General features: G+C 44.5%; 1 protein-coding gene across 2 annotated transcripts in view; it reads right to left on the reverse strand.

Annotated features, from left to right (window-relative positions):
* The window catches only part of DENND2D (DENN domain containing 2D), a 964922-nt gene that overhangs the window by 231251 nt on the left and 708682 nt on the right, over window positions 1-24989 (reverse strand). For both annotated transcript variants that reach the window (XM_069633670.1, XM_069633672.1), the window contains exon 9: window positions 20485-20526. In XM_069633670.1, the coding sequence (XP_069489771.1) occupies window positions 20485-20526 (42 nt within the window). The remainder of the gene's footprint in view (window positions 1-20484; window positions 20527-24989) is intronic.

A 24989-nucleotide genomic window follows, 5' to 3' on the forward strand; every position in this document is an offset into this window, starting at 1 on the left:
AATAGCCACAACTAAACCTATTGTTTATCCCGAGCATACTAAGCTTTTTAGTGCATACACATTTTTTTCTCTACACATGAGTAATTTTGGGAAGGAACTAAGGCATATCTTGAAGTCTTTGGACTGGTTGATAAAATATTTTTTTTTTTTTAGCCTATATGTTTAGAAAAAGTGTTTCAAGAGGCACCTTTTACACTGACTCGTAAAGAATTGCAGTGGTTGGAAAGGAGAAATTCCGTTCCATACACTTTGGAGATGGTAGCTCAGCACACTCAAAGCTCACAAAGTAGCTTACCTCGTAATTTAGTTGCGCACATGGAAAATAAGTTGTGCACGAAAGCTAAGCATTTCCGCAATTAGGGAAAAATAATTAGAGGGAACATTGGTACAGACTCAGATGGATCTGTCCTGGCTGTGTTGGAACACCAAGTGCTACCATACCTTTCTTGTTCAGTCCTTGGGTGACTCACACATTAGGGGCAGTGACATCTTCATGTTCCAGGAAACTTGGTTGAAGTAAGATTGCCACATCGACGGCTATCAAATTCTATGCCGTCATGCGATTGGTGGGCTGAGAGGTAGGCCTATGGGGGGAGGAGGAGCCTTGTTATTGGTGCCAGGGTGCAATTTAGTATCATGCCTTATGACATTGTCTGAGTTTCTTCATATGTACTCCCAGCTGTGGTTAGTGACCCAAAGTGCCTTTGTGTGCTAATCTTAATAATTCATGTTTTTGATCCCCCAGAAGGTTCTGGTTCTCATGATCTGCAGAGTTTAGTTGATGAGATACTAACGTCATGATATGAATTTAACCCCTGTGGGAAAGTAATCCTTGCTGGTGATTTTAACTCATCGACGCTAATGGACTCTGTGGCGCTGGTGAATGAAAATGAGTGTACCTCGGTGGCAATTGGTGTAAACAACAAGCACACACCTAGAAGTTTGAAATGGGGTGTGTTGATGGAAACACATGACCTCCAATGTTTGAACTTAGGCTGATGTGCCAGCAGGGCCCACCTGATAGTTTCTCACTTTCATTTGCACTATGTTTTTATGGACCTAGGGACAAAAATGAAGTGTGGGGATCTCCTTGTGCAACACACTAGCTGAAATGGTCACTGACACTAGACTTTACTCTAGATTTACATTTCATAAACTCGAGAGCCACCATAAACTCCTGGGGTAACCATTTCATTTGGACAGAGATGAACATTGATATCATGACCAGCATCATTCAAAACAGTGAGCAGGCCATATCTATATTGGTACCTAATAATAACTGGGATTTTAAATTGATGATGGACTCCTAGAGGGATAGGTTTCAGTGTATCAGTCGAAGTCAGGAAACTTTGGGCGTGGGCGGCCATCTTTTGAAGTGTTGATCCACAACAGGAAAAGGGAGCGCCGGTTGGCCTGTGCTCAGATATAAAATAAGGTCCTAACCATTTTGGAGAAGGTCAGACTGAAAAAGAACATACATACCCGCTACAAAAACTGGGTTGAGGCTCACAAGGCCTCATTGCGCAGTGCCAATTGGATCTGGCTCTTTAACCTGCTGCGTACCAATGACAATAAGACGTTTTGGTCCATAATTAGAACACACACAGCGGGTGCCACCTCCTTAGAGGAACATTGTATCTGTGAGTCACGTTGGAATGCTGCCTCCAATAAAATCTTTATACTACAATGAACGATATAATAACATTGTATATATTCCTCGCACTCTTTTGGAAGGCTTTCTAATTTTGATTCAGATGACATTCTTTGCATCATTAAGGGCTTGAAAAACTCCAGGGGCAGGGAATTGCTAACATGATAATCAAAGAAAACTCAACCTTCTAGGCATATACCTTATCGCGTCTCTTTCGCGGTATTATTGATTCAGGTGAAATACCTGACAGTTGGCAACAGTCTGTCTTGGTCACAGTCTTTAAGAAGGGGGATAAGACGGATCCCCTTAACTATAGACTGCTGGTCATGCTAGACAGTAGTCAAAAAATGTTTGCAACCCTCCTCCTGAAAAAGATGAACATCTGGGATGAGCAGAGGGCGCTGATTAATAAAATTCCAAACTGGTTTCCATAAGCATCATGCAGCCTCATAATATCTGTGCCCTACAAAGTCTTATTGCTGATGCGGAACAAGGCATGGGGAAAAAGCTATATACATGCTCTGTGGATTTCTCCAAGGCATTTGATATGGTCCCGCGTGATCAATTGTGGACCAAGTTGATGGTTGGGGTATTGACTCTAGATTGTTGTACTTTATTAGAGAGCTTAACTCCAATGCCACCGTTGTGGTGCAAATGAATCAGAGTGGGCTAGTGTCCAAATCTATAAGCACAAATCATGGACTGAAGCAAGGATGCGTTCCTGCACCCTTGTATTTTTAATTTATGATATGGCTTTGATCATCGGTGCAGTGAGAAACTTCCTTCCGGCATTGGGGTGTGATCCAGCACCTTGGTTTGAATAGGCTGATGACACTGCGCTGCTGGATCGCACCCAAATTGCCCTTCAACGCTCCATAAATGCTCTTGCAGCCTATGCCCAGCAAAACAACCTTGCCATTAACATCAGTAAAACCAACATGTTAATTTTTGGTATCAGTTCAAGGAAAAAAGCAAACTGCTATATCTGAAAGTTGGGTAGTGTGGCCATTGAAGTAGTCGAGAGCTACCTATATCTTGGTACCCGGTTAAAGATCGCTCTATTAAAGCTTATTATGGAGATTTAATTGTATCTAAGGTTTTAAAAAAATGATGGACCCTTATGAAATGTGTAACTAGTAAGGGCGGATGTAACATCGAGGGCTTGATTTTGGTGTACAGAGCTAGCATTGTGCTCTATGGCACTGTGGCTATCACAGAGCCACAAATGAGGTGGCTAGAGACCTTGGAGGCAAAGATCCTACGCTCCATCTTGGGGTCCCAATTTCAATCCCTGTTGAAGCTTTACGATTGGAGCTTGGTCTAGTGTCCCGGAGCTAATTTGTCACTTCAACGTTCTTAATTTGTGGTTTCTCTCCTTTCCCTTACCTTGATTCTAACTCCCTGAAAGGCCTCATTGCAGAGCATTATTTTCAGGCCACTTCTAATTTCTATCTTCAAGATCTCTGTGAAACTACATTAAAATTGTTGAATGAGATTCATGTAAATACTGATGATTTGATTGATACCCCAGCAGACATCAAGAAATTAAAGGAAGATACTGCTGTGTGGGATGCAAATCATAATCCCAGTAGGTTACATAGTAAGACAAGTCTTGTGGAATTTTTAAGATAGGGTTTTATTCCCGACACTCCTTGCATTTATCTAATTAAACCATGGGACTATACAAATTAGATTTATTACCTATATGCAGTGTAATCTCCACGAGAGAGGTTGTGAGATGTTGGACAGGGGTGCCTCGCAAAAAAAGGTTTTGTCGATTTTGTGTGGAAGAAGTTGAGACCCCTTGTCACTTATTTACCTATTTTACCAGGCTGATCGATCTGTATGTAAAAGGCAACACTACCCTTGTGTCCAGTTTGGATAGCGTCCCAACAGACCAATTCTGGAGATGCATAGATGGTGAAGAACCTATTTTATATGCAGCAGCTGCATTTTACATATGGAAAGAGATTGCGCAAAATGCAGTGAATTTAATAGTGACTCATCTCTTATTTTGCACCACTCCATTTATATGAAATGTTGTATTCACCCTAAAGACATCCTTATTAACTATCTATTGCCATGTAATTCTAATTTTGATTTCATGTGTACATGAGTTCTCATATTTGATTGAGCTTCTTATTGTCTGTATAATTGTTTATATGCTTAAAGTTTTGGTTTTTAACCAAATGCACAATATAGGAAAAAAAATGAATTATTGTTAGCGAAGACAAATAAGACATTCTGCAGTGCCCATCCTAATTCCCATCCAATGGCCAAACAGCGCAATTGAGCAGGCGGCACATTGAAGTGTGACACACCTTAAGTACCCTTTCCACTGCCTGACCTCATTCTTCTTCACAAGCCCCTTGTCTATCCCACACTTGTTATGGTCTATACTTCCCTTAATATTCGCATGCTGGTTATTGGTATGTGAGTCTACTTTCAGAGCATTCTCTGTATCCAGTCCTCCTGCAGTAATATTCAGTTACTATGTGAAGTGCTCCGTGAACCCATTACAAAGTACAAGCATGGATGTGCCGCACTTCCATGCATTGCCAGAACTGCCATTATTCTTCCTCTTCATCAGTCTCTTTGCAAGCAACAAATACTAGCGTGGTAGCTAAACTCACCTAGGTCCGGATTGCGGGTTTGGAATTGTGTCTCATTGTGAATGAAAAGGCTTTGGGCTTAAAGTACAAATTACTAGAAATGATGAGTAACACCCTATTTATACTTTCAATCACCCCCCCGTCAGAATACATGAGATGATTTCAAAGTGGGAGGACTGCAACAGTGATCATAAATAGACTAAGCAAACTGTGTATTGGCACAGACGTTGAGGGGGTAATGTTTTCAGTAACCACATGTCGACGGGCGCATGACTTCAGATAACGACACAAATGTCTCAACTTTCACTGTGTGGACGTGCAGAACTTCCATAAAGTTAGGCCCACTCATTATTTCTTGCAACAAATCATCAAAACATAACAATAACCATAAAGTAGGTTTTTGGATTATCTACAATTTCAAATTCGTAAAACAGGGCCAAATAACATATCTAACAGTGTACAACAACCCATCCATCAACCAAAACCTAACTTAGAATATAAAAATAAGCATAAACCTATAATAAATATAAGAGAGACATAAGACAAAAGACAGGACAAGTACACCCCCACCTCCCAAACCCCCATACCTTATTATAAATTCGACTCCACAATTCAATCCATTATCACCGTAGAGTTCATTAAAAGGCCCACTCTTATAGCTTTTGGAGTGGGAATAGATTATTCCATGGCATGCTGATTTCCCAGTGTTATTTGTCCTTCCCACAAGGAACCCTCAATCCTTTTGGATGTCTGTACTGGGAAGTTTAACTTCCTCGTTGCTATATCTAGGAAATACAGTGGAGTTCACTGGGAGACATGACAATCTGCGAGAACTTTGGCAATAAATGAAGCTTGTGTTTGAAATAATAGGTCCCTGTAGAATGTTTTGGAAGGCTACAAAACACATGCATGATTGATGCGTACTCACTTGTACAGTTTCCATAATTTCAATTCATCCATTTTCAATGAAAGCCATTTTGAGGTTTCCCATTTCATCTAAAAACCCATTTCAAGCACAGGGTATCGCGGCAAACACGCAAACATTGAGTTAACTATAAAATGTACTGAAATTAAAATAAGTCAATCAAATAAAAAGAAGCACTTTATATAAAAAAATGAAATGATAAAGTTTTACATAAAACAATGGAGGATTACAACTAAGCAATGAGAATAAATCACAAAACTGGAAGATATGGCATGAACTCAGATGACCCAAAATGATTAACTGTGATGGCTTTTATTGAAATGGCTGCACTGAGGCAGTGAGATAGCTTGCATTGGTGTGACATAGATCACACTTATGCACTCTTCAGCTGAAGGGACTTTACAAGGCTTGCAACTAGTTTGACGTCCCTTGTCATAGAAAGGCTGAAAAAGAGGATTGAGTCTGAAAAACCTGTCTAGGGACAGCCAAATCCTTAGGTCTGGACTATACTAGTATACTGTAGTCATGGTAAAGTATGAGGACTTTTCTAGCTAGAGCGTTGCCCATCCTGTCTGGTGAGTCCTTTTGTGAACACAACCATGTTTTGGTCGTTTTAGACGACTAGATTTTATAATCCTAGTATCATGACATGTTTCAATCAATATTGAATTAGAAAATTAAGATAAGGTAGTCAAGATGAACAAGTTACTCTCTTACCTGGTAACGTTCTTTCAATGGGATGGTCTGACGACGTATTCCATATCTATGACATGCAGTCACCACAGCTGTGCTGCTTTGGAAAATCTTCGGCGTCTGCGTCCTGCGTCGATGACGTCGATACGCCGCCCTCGAGGACCTCCTCCGACGGCCGACGTCACTGGATGTTATAAGTAGGACCCACGACGCCCGTAGCCTCAGTTGTAGTTTTTCCCCAGAACGTGTGGCACCAGTCTTCTGCCAGTCTGATACACAAAGCCTTGCGGAAACGTAAGCTGCAATCGCATAAGAAATTCTGTAGCGGGGAAGGCAGGGAAGGAGCGATATGGAATACGTTGTCGGACCATCCCATCGAAAGAACGTTACCAGGTAAGAGAGTAACTTGTTCTTCAAGGGGATTGGGTCCTCCGACGTATTCCTTATCTATGACAGACTCCCAAAGCAGTACCAATGCAAGGAGCTGGGAAAATAATTTAGAAAACAGAAATGTAGAATGCCCAATCAAATTGTGCAGTAAAGGACCGCCTTGCTAAAGGCCAGATCCTGCCCACGGATGGAATCGAGGGACTAGTGACGTACAAAAGTATGTACCGAAGCCCAGGTGGCTGCATCACAGATGTTACGAATCGGAACACCCGTCTGCAGGGCAGTAGAGGCAGCCATACCCCTGGTAGAATGGGCCCGCAAGCCGACCGGTGGGTCCTTACCCGACAAGCGGTAACACTCAGATAGCCAGAATAATCCAGCAAGACAAAGTCTGCTTCGGCACAGCTTGTCCCAAACGCTTTCCAGCGTAACCAATGAAGAGTTGATCGTCCACTCTGACCCGGGACATGCTTGAAATATAAAAGCTTAATGCTCTCCTAGGATCAAGCCTATGGAGCCTCTCCTCTTCCTTACCAGGATGTGGAGGAGGATAAAACGCCGGAAGAACAACCTTCTGGCCTAAATGGAATTCCGACACCACCTTCGGAAGAAAGGAAGGACGAATTCTAAGGACAACCCTGTCCTTATGAAACACAGTGAAGGGTGGCTGAACTGAAAGTGCTTGTAACTCACTCACTCTGCGAGCGGAAGTGACCGCAACCAAAAATACAGTTTTAAGAGTTAACAGTCTCAAAGGGCATGAATGCAAAGGCTCAAACGGAGCACCCATCAGAAACTTGAGAACAAGGTCCAAATCCCAACCGGGCACCTGGAAAGGTGACGGAGGGAACACATTAGTGAGCCCTTTCAGAAACTGAGAAATTAAAGGGATTTTAAAATAGGAACACTCTTCAGACGAGCGCTTAAATATGGACAGCGCCGCCAGGTAACCTTTAACGGTACCCACTTGCAAGCCCCTGTGGGCCAAAGAAAGCAAAAAAGACAGAACCATGGGATGTCACATGCAAAAGGATCCACATTCATAACCCTGCACCAGTCGCAGTTATGCCAACGGCAACGGTACAGGGACTTTGTTGCGGGCCGTCTGGCCGAGAGCAACACCTCCATCACGTCTTCAGGGAGGTCCTAATCCTTATACCTCAACCTTTCAGAAACTAAGCGTGAAGGTTGAGGGATCTGACCTCTGGATGGAGAACCTGACCCCCCTCCCGTGAGAGCAGATCGTCTCGGTAGGGAAGACGACATGGAGGGCAGATGGACAAGTCGCGAAGGTCCGGGTACCACGTCCTCCGGGCCCACGCCGGAGCAATGAGGATCATCAGGGAACCGAACCTCCGTAACCTCCGCAGTACTTGCAGGATAACGGGGAAACACGTACAGCAGCGGGAATGACCACTCCACCACGAACGCGTCTCCTAAGGCTCCTTTTGGAAGAAATTCCCGCGAGCAGAAACTCTCGCACTTCCAGTTGACACTGGAGGCGAAGAGATCCACTTGAGGGGTCCCCCAAAGGGCAAAGATCTCCAGGAGAATCTCCTGAGCCAACTCCCACTCGTGAGAGATTGCGCTCTGCCTGCTCAGAGCGTCCGCCGTCTCGTTTTCGTCTCCGGCCAGATGAACTGCCGAGATCGAAACTTCCTGCTGGATTGCCCAGAACCAGCGCTGCATCGCCTCCCTGCACAGAGGAAGTGACCCTGCCCCCCCCCCTTTTTGTTGAGGTAGTGCATGGCCACCGTGTTGTCTGTCAGGATCAGGACATTCTTCCCTCGCACAGTCAGCAGAAAAGCCTTCAGGGCTAGCCTGACGGCCCTCAGCTCCAACAGATTGATATGGAGTCTGGACTCCGACAGAGACCAACGGTGGCTGACTGTCAACTCGTTGGCATAAGCTCCCCATCCCGTGAGGGATGCGTCCGTCACGATCATCACCTCCGGCCAGGGTAGCCAAAATGGAGCCCCCTTCATCAGATTGTCTTCGACGGCCCACCACAGAAGGTGCTGGGCGACCGAGGACGGCACCTGAACAGGGTCCGACAACCTGCCGCAGGACTGAGACCACTGGAGCTTGAGTGCCCATTGCAAAGATCTCATCCGCAACCTGGCCTCTGGCGCCAGAAGAATGCAGGATGCCATGAGGCCGAGCAATCTCAAGAACTCGAACGCTGGGAGATTCTGGGCAAGCTGAAACTTGTGCACCATCTGCTGAATGTGATGAGCCCTCACCTGGGGAGGAAAATACTGCCCCAGGGACGTGTCGAGCACAGCTTCAATGTACTGGAGCCTCTGAGTTGGTGTCAAATGGGACTTCTTTAAGTTGAGGGAGAAGCCCAGCTTGTGGAGGGAGTGGCAGGTGACTGACAGATGATCCAGGACTTGATCTGGAGAGCACGCCCTGATCAACCAATCGTCCAGGTAGGGGTAGACGTGAATCCCCCCTTTCCTGAGGTGCAGTGCCACCACTACCATGAGCTTGGTGAAGACCCTCGGGGCGGAGGTCAATCCGAACGGCAGGACCCGAAACTGAAAGTGCGAGTCGCCAACCGCGAACCTCAGGTACTTCTTGTGCTTTGGATGTATCGGCACATGAAAATAAGCGTCTTTGAGGTCGAGAGACACCAACCAGTCCTGAAGTTGAAGGGCCTGGAGGACTTGAGAGAGAGTAACCATCTTGAACTTGTCCTTCCTGAGGAGTTTGTTCAAACCGCGCAAGTCCATGATGGGTCTCAAACCCCGTCTTTCTTGGAAATCAAAAAATAAGGGGAATACCATCCCTTGTTCCTCTCCGCTACAGGCACCAGTTCTATGGCGCCTTTCTCCAGCAGGGATTGAATTTCCTGTGCAAGGAGCGGATCCGGACACTCCAAAGAGAGATTCCCCTGTGGATTGTCTTGAGGCCTCTGCCGGAAAGGAAGACAGTAGCCGTGGGTTATGATCTCCAGAACCCACACATCTGAAGTAATGGCGCGCCACTCTGCAAGATGCTGCGCCAGCCTTCCCCCAACCGGCGAACCATGGGACATGGCCTCATGACTGAGTTGAAGCGGCTGCGGCGTTGCCTGAGGGCAAAGAGGCAACAGCCCGAGTGGCCTTGGCACCTCGAGCACCTTGTTTTCCACCTCTGGCACTCCTACGGTGGCCCCTTTGACTGGCAGCTCCTCTCACTTTACCAAAGGATGAGTAATAACGAAAGGAACCTCCCCTCCATTGCAGTCCACTAGGACGAAAAGGAGGAGGTTGGCGAACTGCAGCGCCCAACGACTTCGCTGCAGCTTTGAAGGTCTGAAACCTCTCAAGGCTCTCGTCAGCCTTGCTGCCAAAAAGATGTTCCCCGTCAAAGGGCATGTTGAGGAGCCGGGCCTGCACATCAGGAGCAAACCCCGACTTCCGCAACCACGCAACCTGCGTATCACGGTGCTCACCATCATGGACCGGCTGACGCAATTTGCCATGTCCAAACCCGACTGAACGGCCTCACACATGGCATCCTTGCCATCCTGAACCAAGGCAAGGAAACCATCCCGTTCGTCCCCTTTGGGAATATGTTCAGCCGCTAAGGAAACAGTTCCACAGAGTGTGTGTGAAACGTGACAAGGCACATACGGAGTTGGCCGCCTGAAGCGCCATACCGCCTGAAGAAAACACTTTCTTCGCCCAGCCATCAAAACGCTTGTCGTCCCTATCAGGGCCATAGCCGCCTGCACCACCAAACTCTCCGGAGTGGGGTGCCTAGTCAAGTAGCAGGGGTCGCTACTGGCTGGGCGGTTTTTTCGCGGCAAAGACTTGCCCACTGCCGGGAGACTCTCCAGAGCAGTCCAAGCCGCCGCCACCCTCCTCTGTAGAGCCATATGGAACGGCAGTACCGGGTCAGTTGGCGGACCTTGGTCGAGGATATCCGTAAGGTCATCCTGAAGAAAATCCCCTGGGGGAGCAGACCATCCCAAGTACCTGTACGAGGAGTCGGCATGAGTGCCAGGCACAGGCCTACAAAACTCCACTTCCGGAGAGGTGTCCAGCCCACTGGCATCGTGCAGGGACTGCCGCAGGTCCTCAATCTGGCTATGGCCTGAGAGAATCTCGTCTGGCACCGTATCAGGAACCATGCCATCATCAGAGCCCTCATCCACCTCTGAAATAAACTCAAGATGGCGGTAAGAAGGCACCGAATGTGGAACAAAGCCATGCTTGACCTTGGCCCGAGCCTTTCTAGGGGGGGTCCACCGAGCCCCGGGGTACCCCTGTCGAAACAGCCTCGAAAGGCGTCGAGTGAATCGGCGTTGACGCCGAACGTGGCGCAGACAGCATCGACGGCGTCGACACAGGCCTCGAGGCCGGAGCCCTGAGCGTGTCCCTCGACAGCCTGGACGCCGCTGGCGTCGATGACTTCTTCGGAGGAGGGGCCTCCAAAGAGTCCGTCGACGACCTCGGAGTTGATGTCTTCCTCGAAGACACCACAGGTGCACACGGTCTTGAGCGCGTCGAGGACTGGGACCTGGACCGGGCATGACGAGATCAATTCCCCTTGTCCGAGCAGGAACTCTCCCGCGAATCGTTCCGACCACCCGAGCCCGAAGGCGTGCGAGCAGTGTCTCTCGACCGATCACGACAGACCCCACTCGGAGGCGCGGACGGACCTGTGCCCTGCGACTCGAGAATCGCTAACATTTTCTTTCCCAAGGAAGCCCATTCCTCCGGCGTTGCATGCTTGGTGGGATAAGCGACCCGCCTACAGGCGGAGTCCTCGGATGAGGACGGGGAAGGCGACCAATGACAGCGCTTCCGGGAGTGCCTCGAAGTGGCAGAGGAGTGGCGGGACCGACTCCGGGACCGAGACCCACTGGTCTTCCGACGACGATGCGGAGAGTCACCCCTCGAATCGTCTGTCGAAAGCCCCGCAGACCTCGACTTCCATGGCTTGGACACCTTACCTACCGACAAATTCTTCTTGCGCTCCCGCAATGCTTTGGACATGAGCGACTGGCAGTAGACACAGTCATCCGTGTCATGGGCCTCCCCGAGGCACCAGGGGCAGGCGTCGTGCGAGTCCGTCACCGACATCTTGGACCCACAGTCCCAGCACTTCTTAAAGCCCGGACGCGGGGTGAAAGACGAGGTAGACACCTTCACGAAGAATATACTTCACAATACGAACAGGTTCAAAGAACTGAGAAAGAACAGAAACTCGAAAGAATCGAGGCGCGCCAAGATCTCCGAAGCGAACACGTTTGCGGAAAAAACGGAACTGAGGCTACGGGCGTCGTGCGTCCTACTTATAACATCCAGTGACGTCGGCCGTCGGAGAAGGTCCTCGAGGGCGGCGTATCGATGTCATCGACGCAGACGCCGAAGATTTTACAAAGCAGCACAGCTGTGGTGATTACATGTCATAGATATGGAATACGCCGGAGGACCCAATCCCCTTGAAAAGCAGGTTTCTACAAATGTTAAGTTTCACATAAGTGTAGAATTGCATAAATGAATTGCATCCATTTATCAAATATAATTTCAAATCAGTGCATGTTTAACAGCGAAATAGGCACGTAGCAGAACTTGAAATGTGAAAAGGAGACGGTTGAAACTGGGAAGTAACTTCAGAGTTCACTTGAACATAACACTGACAGGATAATCAAGTTAGACAGGTAACCACTTGGGAGTAATAGTGTCAAAATTGTTTTGGAGTTGTCAAGAGGATAATGGAGTCGATCATAAATGCTAAATAAAATATTTAGGTTACAATGACATCTAATTTGCATGAAAAAAGATTCTGCTGGAATCTTGGCGAAACTGCTTCTTGAGATAGAGAGCTGATATATTGCATGTAGTGGCACAATTCCGAAGTGTGTAAGGCATAGTACTAAGTGCCACCCGATAAAACCTAGTGCCCAGACAGAATACAGTCTTCAAATATAAAAAATAAAATTGTATTCTGGCACTCTTGGAGTTTGAAGAGAACTGCAAGATAAGAAACCTTCATTTCTTTGTTTTTCTGAATGTCCCTTTCCTCACGGGTAGTTTCTCTGTTATTGTTGAGTTCTCCCTCAAGGCACAGTGGTATCTCCTGAAAGAAGAAAGACCTAGGCAAACTTGCCTGCGGTGTGGGCCGCACACCCTTAAGTCCCAATTGGGTTTCAAAGAAAGTATAATGTTTTGTGGATTCACATCAACAAATCATTAGTTATTTGAACTTGGTGATTTATTTAAAGTAACTGTCAACAATAGCTTTTCTGATGGGCAACACAGCCCTAAATGGCCAATGCATTTCGGGCTCAACAGTCCTTCATCGGGGCCTATCTAATCAAACAAATTAAAGCCAAACATTTAATATCAGTAACAATTAGACAAATCAAGTAAGAGAAATAATAATTCAAAACCAATATCAAGAAAAATCAAAAACAAGAAACACCACATGTTATAGCGCATAGAAAATCAACAGCGTCCCACATACACAGAGATGTCAACATAACAAAAAAAGAGGGAGAGGGGAAGGAGAGGAAAAAGAGAGTCAACTCACTGATATTTACCATCAAGCATTACATTATTAAGCTTCTTGTTATTTTGCTATTTCTGAGCACTGCCCAACTTCCCGTGTGTTCTTCCATAATAAATGCACCTTAAATGTCAACTGTGATGCTAGCCAGTCATTTCTGTGGTGTCTGATATTAATAGTGCTCCAGCTAGGCAGATGCCATGTGGGTTTATACATAAATTACTTAAAACAGGTTCAAAACCCTGTATTTAATTCCCTGGTAAACCCGTGAACACTACGTGCAAAATGCTATTGTGTCAAAATTCAGAAAAGTGGCTGACCTTAGCCAGTAGATAAATGGCGTATTCAAACTTAAAGAGTTTGCCTTTCCACAAGCGGCTCAACCGCTATGCGTGAATTCACAAGTTAACCTGTTACGAAAAATGACATTAAAGCGTGTCAGCCCGCTTGCATTTGCCACCGTAATCATTACATCTATGAAAAGTGTCTGAGTGATGATCTATCATGAGACTCCTACCTTGTGTGGAATGCTTAAGCACAGGATACGTGTCTCGCTGAGTCACGATTCTGTGTCAAACAACTTTGCTAAGTAGATGTGCAGTCATGCTCAAAGTGAGGCTGCGGTTATCACGGTAATGCCTCATGCAAGATGGTGGCCTGTCCGTGTGTTTTCCACCATCTTGGTCGGGGCGAATGTAAAGTGAAAGCATGGATATCAATGTTACTTGTTCACCAGCTAATGCAGCTATGTGTAGTATGACTGTGCTAGGTACAAATTGATTGTGTATTGTGCATACTTCAGTCATTCACTTATTTGACCGTGTATGATTCTAGAAACGGTCTTCCCTAAAAATATACTTCAAGTGAAAACAAAGAGAGTTCACTGTGACAGTCAAAACAAGGACAATAAAAAATGCATTACATAACTAAATGCAAAATTTTAACAATAAATCTTAAAAAAAAAAAATAATGAAAATAATAATACACTACTTTGACTTGGTCATTTGAGCAATGCTATGCAATGTGGCAAAACCTGCATAGGCAATGCACTGTTCGAATAAGAATAAAGATAGTAATAGTGATCAAAAACTGGAATAACAACCGCAGGATATCTTTCAACACAGTCATAATGCGCAACATGCGCTGGTGAAGTCAAACAACCCCCTTTTTTTAAAATTGTGTATTGAACCAATAAACTCATAAAAAACAGTACATAGAGAACCGTTGGTTACTTCGATCAACTCATAGGGAACAGTTCATAGAAAGCAATTCAAATCGAACTCTTCGTTCATTCCCCTGGGTGATAAGCTGTCCAGCCGATCTATCCAGTACGCCTCTCTTTGTTGGCATCTCTTTCGTGGGTCTATGCCTGGTAGTTGGTTATTCAGTACTTCCAATACTTGGAACCTTAACTGAGCCACTGTATGCTGTTTTTGATTGAAGTGTTTGACACGGCTGAGTTTGGATTTTTGTTACCTATGCATGACTTGTGTTCGCTCATCCTAGTTTTAAGCTTCCTTCCTGTTTCTCCCACGTAACATAAGCCACAAGGACAACGTATGCAGTATATGCAGTTCTCAGAATCGCATGTCCCAAAATCTCTAAGAGGGATTTTTTCTCCTGTGTGAGGATGTGATACTGTACTTCCTTTTATGATGCTATTGCAATTATTGCAGTTCAAGCATGGGTAGGTGCCTTGTCTTTTCTGTTTTTGTTTATTATCTGCAGTGTCTCTTGTGTTGACAAGTAAATCTCGTAAGTTGTTTGAGCGTTGATATGCAAATACTGGTTTTGTTGGGAATAAAGCTGTTGTCCGTTCATTGCTGGTGAGTATTGCCCAGTGTTTAGTGATACATTTCTTTATGCGTGCACTCTGGGTCGAAAATCTAGACACATATACTATTGTTGGGGTTTCTCTTTTGGGTTTCCCTTCCAATGTGCTAGCTCTGGTTCTGGCCGTCACTTTAGATAATGCTTCGTCCAACTCCTCTCGATGGTATCCTCGACATGATAACTTATTGTCTAATTTCTGTAGCTCATGGTGAAGTTCCTCTGGGTCACTGATGATCCTTTTTAGTCATAGCATCTGCCTATAGGGTAGATTCTGTAACATATTCTGGGGATGAAAACTCATCCGATGTAGCAAGTTGTTCCTGTCGGTGGGCTTGGTGTACAGTGAAGTCGTTATCTGTTGTTGATTTACTTTCACTTCAACGTCAAGGTAATGGATGTTAGGATCCCCTATTTATGCCGTGAACTGTATTCGCGGATCAATCTGATTCAGATATGTCAAAAATTCTTTTAATGTATCCATAGATCCCTTCCATTTCCCGAAAATATCATCTATGTATCTCACCCACACTTTTAGATGATCATTCCATTTGTGTATGTTCAAAATATGCGTGGTTTCAAACTGATGCATAAATGCGTTGGCATACGCTGGTGCCATTGTGGCTCCCATGGCGGTTCCTGATGTCTGTAGGTAGTATTCTTTATCATACGTGAAGTAAGAATTCATAGAAATGAAGGTCAGTAGTGTTAAAATGAATTCTTTGTGTGCTCCTATTTTATCTTCCTTTAGCAAAAGCCATTCCACTGCTGCCTGTCCTAAATCGTGGGGTATGCTCGTGTAGAGACTGTTCACGTCAATAGTGAACAGGATGTCTTGTTCTGCAAGGTGAATCTGTTCCAAAATGTTCAAAAAGTGGTTACTGTCCTTAACATATGTGGAGGTTTTCTTTATGATGGGTTGCAAGAAATAGTCAATATAAGTTCCCAAAGGTTGTAGAATCCCTCCTGTCGCTGCGACAATTGGTCTTCCGGGCGGATTGTCAAGATTTTTGTGTATTTTAGGGAGTGAGTAGAAATGTGGGGTTTTATGTCTTGAATTTTGCAGGAATCGTTTGGTTTTGTGCGTGATCATGCCCAGATCTTCCGCTCTTGTGAGCATTGCCTCAAGGTCCAATTTAATTTTTTTTGTCGGATCATGGTCTATTTTGGCATAGGTGTTATGATCACACAACTGGCGTAAACATTCTCTTTTATAGTCAGCTGTGTTTTGAATGACTAACGCCCCTCCTTTGTCAGCCGGCCTGATAGTGATCTTTTCATCCATGTACAAGCCTTTAATTATGGCCATTTCACCTCTACTGAGATTCTTGTATTTAGGTTACCAAAATGTATTTTCTTCAGATCTGCAAGAACCATTTTCTCAAAAATATCCACTGCAGGAACTATAATAGGAGCCACAAAAGTACTTCTAGGTCTGAATTCTACTAAATCTGGTGTTTCTTTTTCGGATTGATTTTCGTTTTCCATTTCTGCAAAGAATACCTTCAATTTAAGTTTGCGTGTAAACTTATGCAGTTCAATCTTAGTGTTAAATAAACTGGTTCCATAAGTAGGTACAAACTTAAGCCCCTTCTGTAGCACTTTGTCCTCTTGACTGCTCAGGACCCTGTCGGAGATATTAACTACGAGGTTGTCCGTGCTTGGTATCGTGTTTGGCCCCCAGGTCCTTTTCCTCTTGCCCATCCTCGTTCTTTTCTTCCTCTGCTGCTGTCTAAAAAAGTCTGACTATTTCTTCTTGCTCTTTGTCCTCCTTCTGTTGTTGAGTCTCCACTGCCTGATGCTGTTGGTTGGTTCTGCTGGTTCTCTTCTCTACTTGAATCAGTATCCGAACTGCTGTGCTCTGTGCGTGGTTTGTTAAACTGATTCGGTTGATTCTGATATTTGTCAGCCCACGTGTACACTTCGTCATGTAAATAATCAAAAGTGTCACGTCTGAATTTGCGTATCTAAGTACAGTATCACATCCTCACACAGGAGAAAAAATCCCTCTTAGAGATTTTGGGACATGCGATTCTGAGAACTGCATATACTGCATACGGTGTCCTTGTGGCTTATGTTACGTGGGAAAAACAGGAAGGAAGCTTAAAACTAGGATGAGCGAACACAAGTCATGCATACGTAACAAAAATCCAAACTCAGCCGTGGCAAGACACTTCAATCAAAAACAGCATACAGCGGCTCAGTTAAGGTTCCAAGTATTGGAAGTACTGAATAACCAACTACCAGGCATAGACCCACGAAAGAGACGCCAACAAAGAGAGGCGTACTGGATAGATCGGCTGGACAGCTTATCACCCAGGGGAATGAACGAAGAGTTCGATTTGAATTGCTTTCTATGAACTGTTCCCTATGAGTTGATCGAAGTAACCGACGGTTCTCTATGTACTGTTTTTTATGAGTTTATTGGTTCAATACACAATTTTAAAAAAAGGGGTTTGTTTGACCTCACCAGCGCATGTTGCGCATTATGACTGTGTTGAAAGATATCCTGCGGTTGTTATTCAAGTTTTTGATCACTATTACTATCTTTATTCTTATTCGAACAGTGCATTGCCTAAGCAGGTAGCCACATTGCATAGCATTGCTCAAATGACCAAGTCAAAGTAGTGTATTATTATTTTCATTATTTTTTTTTGTTGAGATTTATTGTTATAATTTTGCATTTAGTTATGTAATGAATTTTTATTGTCCTTGTTTTGACTGTCACGGTGAACTCTCTCTTTGTTTTCACTTGAAGTATATTTTTAGGGAAGACCGTTTCTAGAATCATACACGGTCAAATAAGTGAACGACTGAAGTATGCACAATACACAATCAATTTGTACCTAGCACAGTCATACAACACATAGCTGCATTAGCTGGTGAACAAGTAACATTGATATCCATGTTTTCACTTTACATTCGCCCCAACCAAGATGGTGGAAAACACACGGACAGGCCACCATCTTGCATGAGGCATTACCGTGGTAACCGCAGCCTCACTTTGAGCATGACTGCACGTCTACTTAGCAAAGTTGTTTGACACAGAATCGTGACTCAGCGAGACACGTATCCTGTGCTGAAGCATTCCACACAAGGTAGGAGTCTCATGATAGATCATCACTCAGACACTTTTCATAGATGTAATGATTACGGTGGCAAATGCAAGCGGGCTGACAACACGCTTTAATTAATGTCATTTTTCGTAACAGGTTAACTGTGTGAATTCACGCATAGCGGTTGAGCCGCTTGTGGAAAGGCAAACTCTTTAAGTTTGAATACGCCATTTATCTACTGGCTAAGGTCAGCCACTTTTCTGAATTTTGACACAACAGCATTTTGCACGTAGTATTCACGGGTTTACCATGGAATTAAATACGGGGTTTTGAACCTGTTTTAAGTAATTTATGTATAAACCCACACAGCATTGCCTAGCTGGAGCCCTATTAATATCAGACACCACAGCAATGACTGGCTAGCATCACAGTTGACATTTAAGGTGCATTTGTTATGGAAGAACACACGGGAAGTTGGGCAGTGCTCAGAAATAGCAAAATAACAAGAAGCTTAATAATGTAATGCTTGATGGTAAATATCAGTGAGTTGACTCTCTTTTTCCTCTCCCCCCCCCCCTTTTTTTGTTATGTTGACGTCTCTGTGTATGTGGGACCCTGTTGATTTTCTATGCGCTATAACATGTGATGTTTCTTGTTTTTGATTTTTTCTTGATATTGGTTTTGAATTATTATTTCTCTTACTTGATTGGTCTAATTGTTACTGATATTAAATGTTTGGCTTTAATTTGTTTGATTAGATAGGCCCCGATGAAAGACTGTTGAGTCCGAAATGCATTGGCCATTTAGGGCTGTGTTGCCCATCAGAAAAGCTATTGTTTACAGTTACTTTAAATAAATCACCAAGTTCAAATAACTAATGATTCGTTGATGTGAATCCACAAAACATTATACTTTCTTTGAAACCCAATTGGGACTTAAGGGTGTGCGGCCCACACCGCAGGCAAGTTTGCCTAGGTCTTTCTTCTTTCAGTTCCCTCAAAACGTGCTGACGCATGGTAGCATGATTTAGTAGGCTGCACCCCAAAACACAGTAGTATATTTATATACCTGAATTTGAAATAAGCAGCAACAAAGTGGTGCCCGCTCCAGTATCTTGTGTCTCTCTCCTTGTAATTCCCACTACAGTGGTAGCTCCTCCCTTATCTGCGTCTAGCTGACATAGGTTGGTGACCTGTTTGCTGCATTTGGCGAGGGAGGATATAATTTGGTTTATTTACCCTGTATCGTGTGGCCTGCACAGGTAATTTAATTGCAGAGACTCGGTTCCTCCAAATGACCAGGTGTCGGAGTCCCATTTGGGCCCCATCCTGGGCTGCTTACTGATTGGGTATTGTGATGTGTCCCTGGCCTACTCCACCAACGATATCAGTTAGAGGGGAGGAGGCCATAGTAGGTATTCTGTTGGGGCCATTTGCATTGCTGAGAAGTTAGGGCGTGTCCCTCTTGTTCCGCACTCTTGCCGCCGTTAGTTCCCAGTCATGGGGTTTTGAAAATGGGCCATCTTGGAATGCTCATAAAATTGTATTCTGATAGTTGCTTATTATTTATTTTCGCATAACTAGGACCATGCCCATGTATAGGTGACATTTTTGAAGGTTCTTTTTAGGAATCTCGCAGACTTTTGCGGCATAGACCTGCGCTATTTAGCCTTGAATTTAGATTGCATATGACATCCGCTAAAATCAGGTGTTATTAATTAATGTGTCTTTTCAAATAATTTCTGTTAAAATAAAGACATTTCTGATTTGCATCTTTCATTGCGTTGTTTTGGTATTGAAAATGTATTTCTGAAAAATATCAATCTATCAAAATGATCATCTCATACATACATATACATCACAATCACTGTGCAACAATAACACAAACACACAGTATTATATATGTATTAGTGAAATGTAACATGAGTGTACACAATCTTAAATGAACAATTAAAAAAATCTCAACTCCTCAAAATCAGGGGCAATGAGTTATATTGTCTAGAATGCCCTTGAACATATTGACATATGGGGCTTTAGAGGGCCATCCCCTAAGGGAAGCTCTGCAGAGTCGGCAGCTTACTTGAACAATGTTGCAGCTTCTAGTTTTTTAAAGTGGTATCCTATTTGTTTCCAGAGTGAATATCATTGGATGGCTCCCTTGAAGAAGGTCAGTATAGAGCAAGTGATCGTTTTGAAATCACCAGAGGCCCGGCCCCTATTATAGGTGGCAAGCGTTGAACTGACTCCTGCTTATTGATCATTTGGTTATCCTACTTGGCATAAATGATGGCGTTGTGATGCTCTACTAGAACACTACTCTGCAGGGCCTGCTGCATAAGGTTCAATTGTCATATGAGTTAGTTCCACCCAGTGTTCTATCACAGATTGTCACAAGGACCCAGGCCAAAGACACAACCGGACTTGAATGTTATTTGGATAACCCTGTCAGCCATCAAAGAAACATTTTTGAAAAATATGGACATATTAAAATCGGTGATCATTTGCCATTGTATAAAAGACCTGACCCCATAATATTGCATCAGTTTAACCTTTAACGGGAGAGTTCACAAAAGTAGTAAAGTCACCATCAGAATACTCTCTACCAAGTGTATGTGCATGGCAAGAAGCAATGATTTTCATTTTTTTTATATTTTAAAATGTTTTCAAAAAGGTATATCAAAAATAATATCAGGACACAATAGTAATTAAACGTACAATTCTCTGAATGACACATTTTTCACCTTCTCACACAAACGTCGTAATTATCAAATCATGCCAAACGCATATGACTTGGTTTTAAACTACTATACAAAAGAATACTTACTTTTTGCAATAGCTTTCCTTCATACAAATCTACTAGTAGAACCTAGAAAATAATAAAAAATATAGTCAGTTTGCATCTCATTTGCCAGCAATGTCACTAAGGATGCATGTTTCATGTTTTTAGAATACCAAGGAGAGGAAATCAATTTACAGAGAATCTAGTCTGCCACAAACAATTACAGAGAAACCTTACATTGGCAGAATACACCTACGAAACATATCTAGATATACCTTATTCTGTAAACATAAACACTTTGAAGTCAATGTTGGAAAATATAAAATCATTGTCCTAGTCTCAGAAGGGATTTTTTTAAACCCATTTTTGAGTCAACAATCAGCCATTACAAAAAGGTGCTATATTCAACTATTTGGATATAGAATTCAGTCACACTATGAGTTGTCAAATTATCTAAATACCTTTCACGCATTATACTAATTTTACCACAGAATTCTATTATACTAATTTACGTTAAAAGATCGATTGGGTTGGTTTAGAAATATACAGAGTAAAGGGTATTGCTGCCGATCTCTATGAAGACTAGCACTAGGGGGAGAAATGAGTAGCTCGACGCTTGTATCAACAGAATTTACATTCTTTAAAACCTTTCAGCAATTCAAGCAGTGCCCTTAGCCTTCTGGTTCACTACAACTATAGATCTGCTGTATTACAGATATTATAAAAATAAGACATATGATTTGGCCGAACACAGAGGCCCCCCAAGTATGGAATACCTTTTCAAGGTATTCTTTTTAGAGAGAGTTCAGAAAGGACTACTCAGGCTAACTTCATAAAGAACAAGGCCAAACAGGTCATTTTGAACCGTTCTGCTGTTCCCTGAAATATTGACAATAAAGTGTCAGCGAAGATAACAATCTAGCTAATATGAGATTGATATAATTGGCTGTATATAACTAAGCAAATTTCTGAATTTCAGTCCTATTTGCAATAGGGCTTTGCTTCTGAATTATGACCTTAACTTGTTAAATTTGGACTGCTATTTCCCCCATTAAAGCCTGTGACTATAACACCTCTCAAAGCAGAATTACGTCGTTGCATTAGATGAGATGGAATAATGCATGAGCTTTCAAAGTCACAGACTGTCTTCATCAGATGGTAAAAAACAAAGTAATGAGAAAGAACAATGATAAGAGGTTTTCTGCACAAACAGCATTACATCCATAGCTGACAGGCAAAGAGTTCATGTTACAGAAAGGGCACTATAACGCAGCAATCAAGATGGCGGCGCGTGTTTAGAGCTACCGCATCGGGCGACATCTCCGGACGCACAACGCCTTCTACAGACACTTGCCACAGTGTTCATAACTGCCCACTGCATCCGGACATTCTTGTCTATGTTTTGGTCGCATCGCAACCCTGAGTGGTGACCGGCAAGCTGAGAGGTGGGCAGTCTCACTCCCCGCAGTGCGGAAAGCGGCGAGTGAGCGGGGCACAGCTCCGCCCACAACTCCACGCAACCTTGCTGCCGCACTCAACCAACAGGCCTGAATACACTGCACCGTGAGAGCACATCGGCTGCCGTTCCTGGCCGGAGGTGGGGAGAAAGTGGAGTGCTACACCCTGCCACCCCACCCCACCCCCTGAGCCCATCGGACCGCTTCAGAGCGACTCCCACCTTCACCGGCATCTTAGGTAAGGAGTCTACATAGGGGAGCGGGTGAGCCGCATCATATACACAGCGTGGGAAGATCATCTGCAAACCAGACCCCTTACATGACAATTCCAACAGAGGGGAGGAGCGGGCCGGCCTGCACCATGTCCACACATGCTGATCGGACCGCTGACTGTGGAACTGGGGGAGGCCTGTGCCTAGTCACCTGATCCATCTTTGCCTGGATGGACTTATCCAAGGTCGACTGCTGCAACACTTCCCCCTGTATAACGACAGTATCTTGCCGCCTGTAATGTTGCTTTAGAGGGTCCACACAGTGACATTAGGCACAGCATTGACACCATTTGTGGATGCTGGGGAACTGAGACCGGCCTGCGCCATTCCACCTACTGCCAGACAGACCATACGAGCCTTGAGTGGGTGCCCCAGCCTACACACTGAAATAAACATGTGAACCCCCAAATAACTGACTGCCTATGCACTTCACTTATGCCCCAATCCTTCTCCCATCCTGGTAATACATTGGAAACCCTAAGACTATCATGGAAGCGTACGCTGCGCTGAAGGGGAGTCACTTACTAGCCGGGGTCCACAGTTCACTTTAGGAGGATGACCAAAGGGAGCGCCAAAACTCAATGTTCCATAAATCAGTACACTAAGACTACACCCAAACTATCTGCAAGTGCAGAGGCAGCTGCCGCTATTGAGCGGGAACCACCCCCCGTCGAACCCACTGAAACAGCGCATGATGGCTTACATGCAGGAGGGTTTAGCTAAGGTATCCATTAAGTTGCGCATACAGAACGATCAGCGACTGGACGAAGCAGAGACATGGGTAAGCACAATTGAAGATGACGTGTCCAACCTCCGAGCTGCACTAAACACACTCTCCAAGCGGGTACTACAGGTAGAGAAGAAGAATGATGACCTAGAGTCAAGAACCCGCTGAAACAATATCCGTATTATAGGGATCTCAGAGAGCACACTGTATCCTCCCTGGAGCAAAGCATTACTGACACTATGCTGCTGCTTTTGGGCAACCCCACACTATCACTGCAAATCGATATTGAACGCGCCCACAGATCCCTAGCGCCCATGCCTTAAACCTGGCGCACCTCCACGCCCAATCACTGCTCGCAGTCTCAACTACCGGGATCAAGATGCCATTCTACAGGAGGCCCGTGAACAAGGAGACCTAATGCTGAGATCAAACAGGATACCTATACCCTGATTTTTCGGCGGCTGTACTGCAGGATACAAAATCCTTTCTGGCGGTTAAAAAATGGCGTCACGATGGACACTTGAAATATGCCATGCTATTCCCTGCTAAGACTTGTGTGGAATGGAGTGACAAGACCTATTTCTTCATGCTACCAGGGGCAGCAATGAAATTCCTGGACAGAATCCTACCGGCACCTTGACCCTATGTGTGATGGACAAAAAATGTACTTGTGCTGTGGCTTAATACTTTGGCTACTTACATGCCTCGAGGGAACTCTCCTCTCTGATCACCTAGTGATCCCTGATCAGTTTCATTACCATCTAACTTACCTTGGTGTGGCGGCCTCCCTCTAAAATGACAACATGACCAATGGCAAAGTGACACACCCATGCGTGATTATTGACTTGGAAGAAGGTTGTGAGCATATATCCTTTCTTCTATGTGTTTAAATCCGGGATGCACCTGGGTTGCTTAGCGCACGGCCCCCCAGGCAAGGTTGTGCTGATGGTTTGGGGTTTTGGTATTTTTTCTTTTTGTTGGGTATGTTATTGGAGGGGTTTCATCTCCCAAGTTGAACGGAAGATGTGGGTGGTGGGCGGGCAGGATTGGGATGTTAGGGGAGAAAAATCACAAAGGGCAAGCATTGGGCCAATGGCTGGCGTTCTGGCAAACTCTGCAGTTGGACTGGGGTTGGTGGCGGAGGCGAGAAGAGACAAGGGAGGGGACAAACTATTACGGTTTGAGCTGGGATGGGTGACGTTATATGTCTTAGTTGGAACATATGTGGCATTGGGAATCCAATTAAGAGGTGTAAAACACAGCTGTATGTAGCTAGACACAAAGCCAAAATGTTTTATCTACAAGAAACACATGCACTCTCCGCGACCTGTGAGGGATTTGATAGACAGTGGGGTGGGAATCGATTTTACATATTGTATTCAATGCAACTAGAGGATCCATGACCCTAATATATAAATCCCTCCCATTCCAGAGAAGACACGTCGACATTGACCCTCTGGGTAGGTATGTCATGGTATATGGAATCCTAGCAGGACGAGAGATATTGCTAATGAATGTCTACGGCCCTAATATTGATGACCCTCAATTTTATGTGGAAGTCATTGACAAGCTGACCTCGACCTACTTTTAGACCGGTCCACATCCTCCCAGAGGACCCTAATGAGGGCGGCTCATACAATCAGAGGGTGCATCCACTCCCTCGGCCTGGTCGATGCTTGGAGGGTGATTCACAGTAGTGAGCGATCTTATTCGTTTTACTCATCGGCCCACGACTCATCCTCCCACATCGATATGTGGCTCATCTCTGATGTGCTGATGGGGAGGAGGGGGAGGTCAGGGAGACCTGCATGTTTCCCAGAACTTACTCTGATCATTCCCCAATCTACCTTCACCTGACATTATCTGCTCTCCCCAGACCCCAAAACAACTGGCGCTTTAAAATGCCATGCACTGCTGGGTATTCGCATCTACTATGGATGACCACGCGAAACTGTTTTTTGAGACCAATGTGGGTTCGGTAACATAGGTCAGCACACTTTGGGAAACTTTCAAAGTATACATATGGGGGATTGTAATGTCTACCGAGTTTAGTGTCCTTAAAACGATATTTCGAGACATTGAGAAAAGCGAGGG

This window comes from Ambystoma mexicanum, chromosome 13, assembly GCF_040938575.1.
Source record: "Ambystoma mexicanum isolate Mex_15411 chromosome 13, UKY_AmexF1_1, whole genome shotgun sequence".
Lineage (NCBI taxonomy): Eukaryota > Metazoa > Chordata > Amphibia > Caudata > Ambystomatidae > Ambystoma > Ambystoma mexicanum.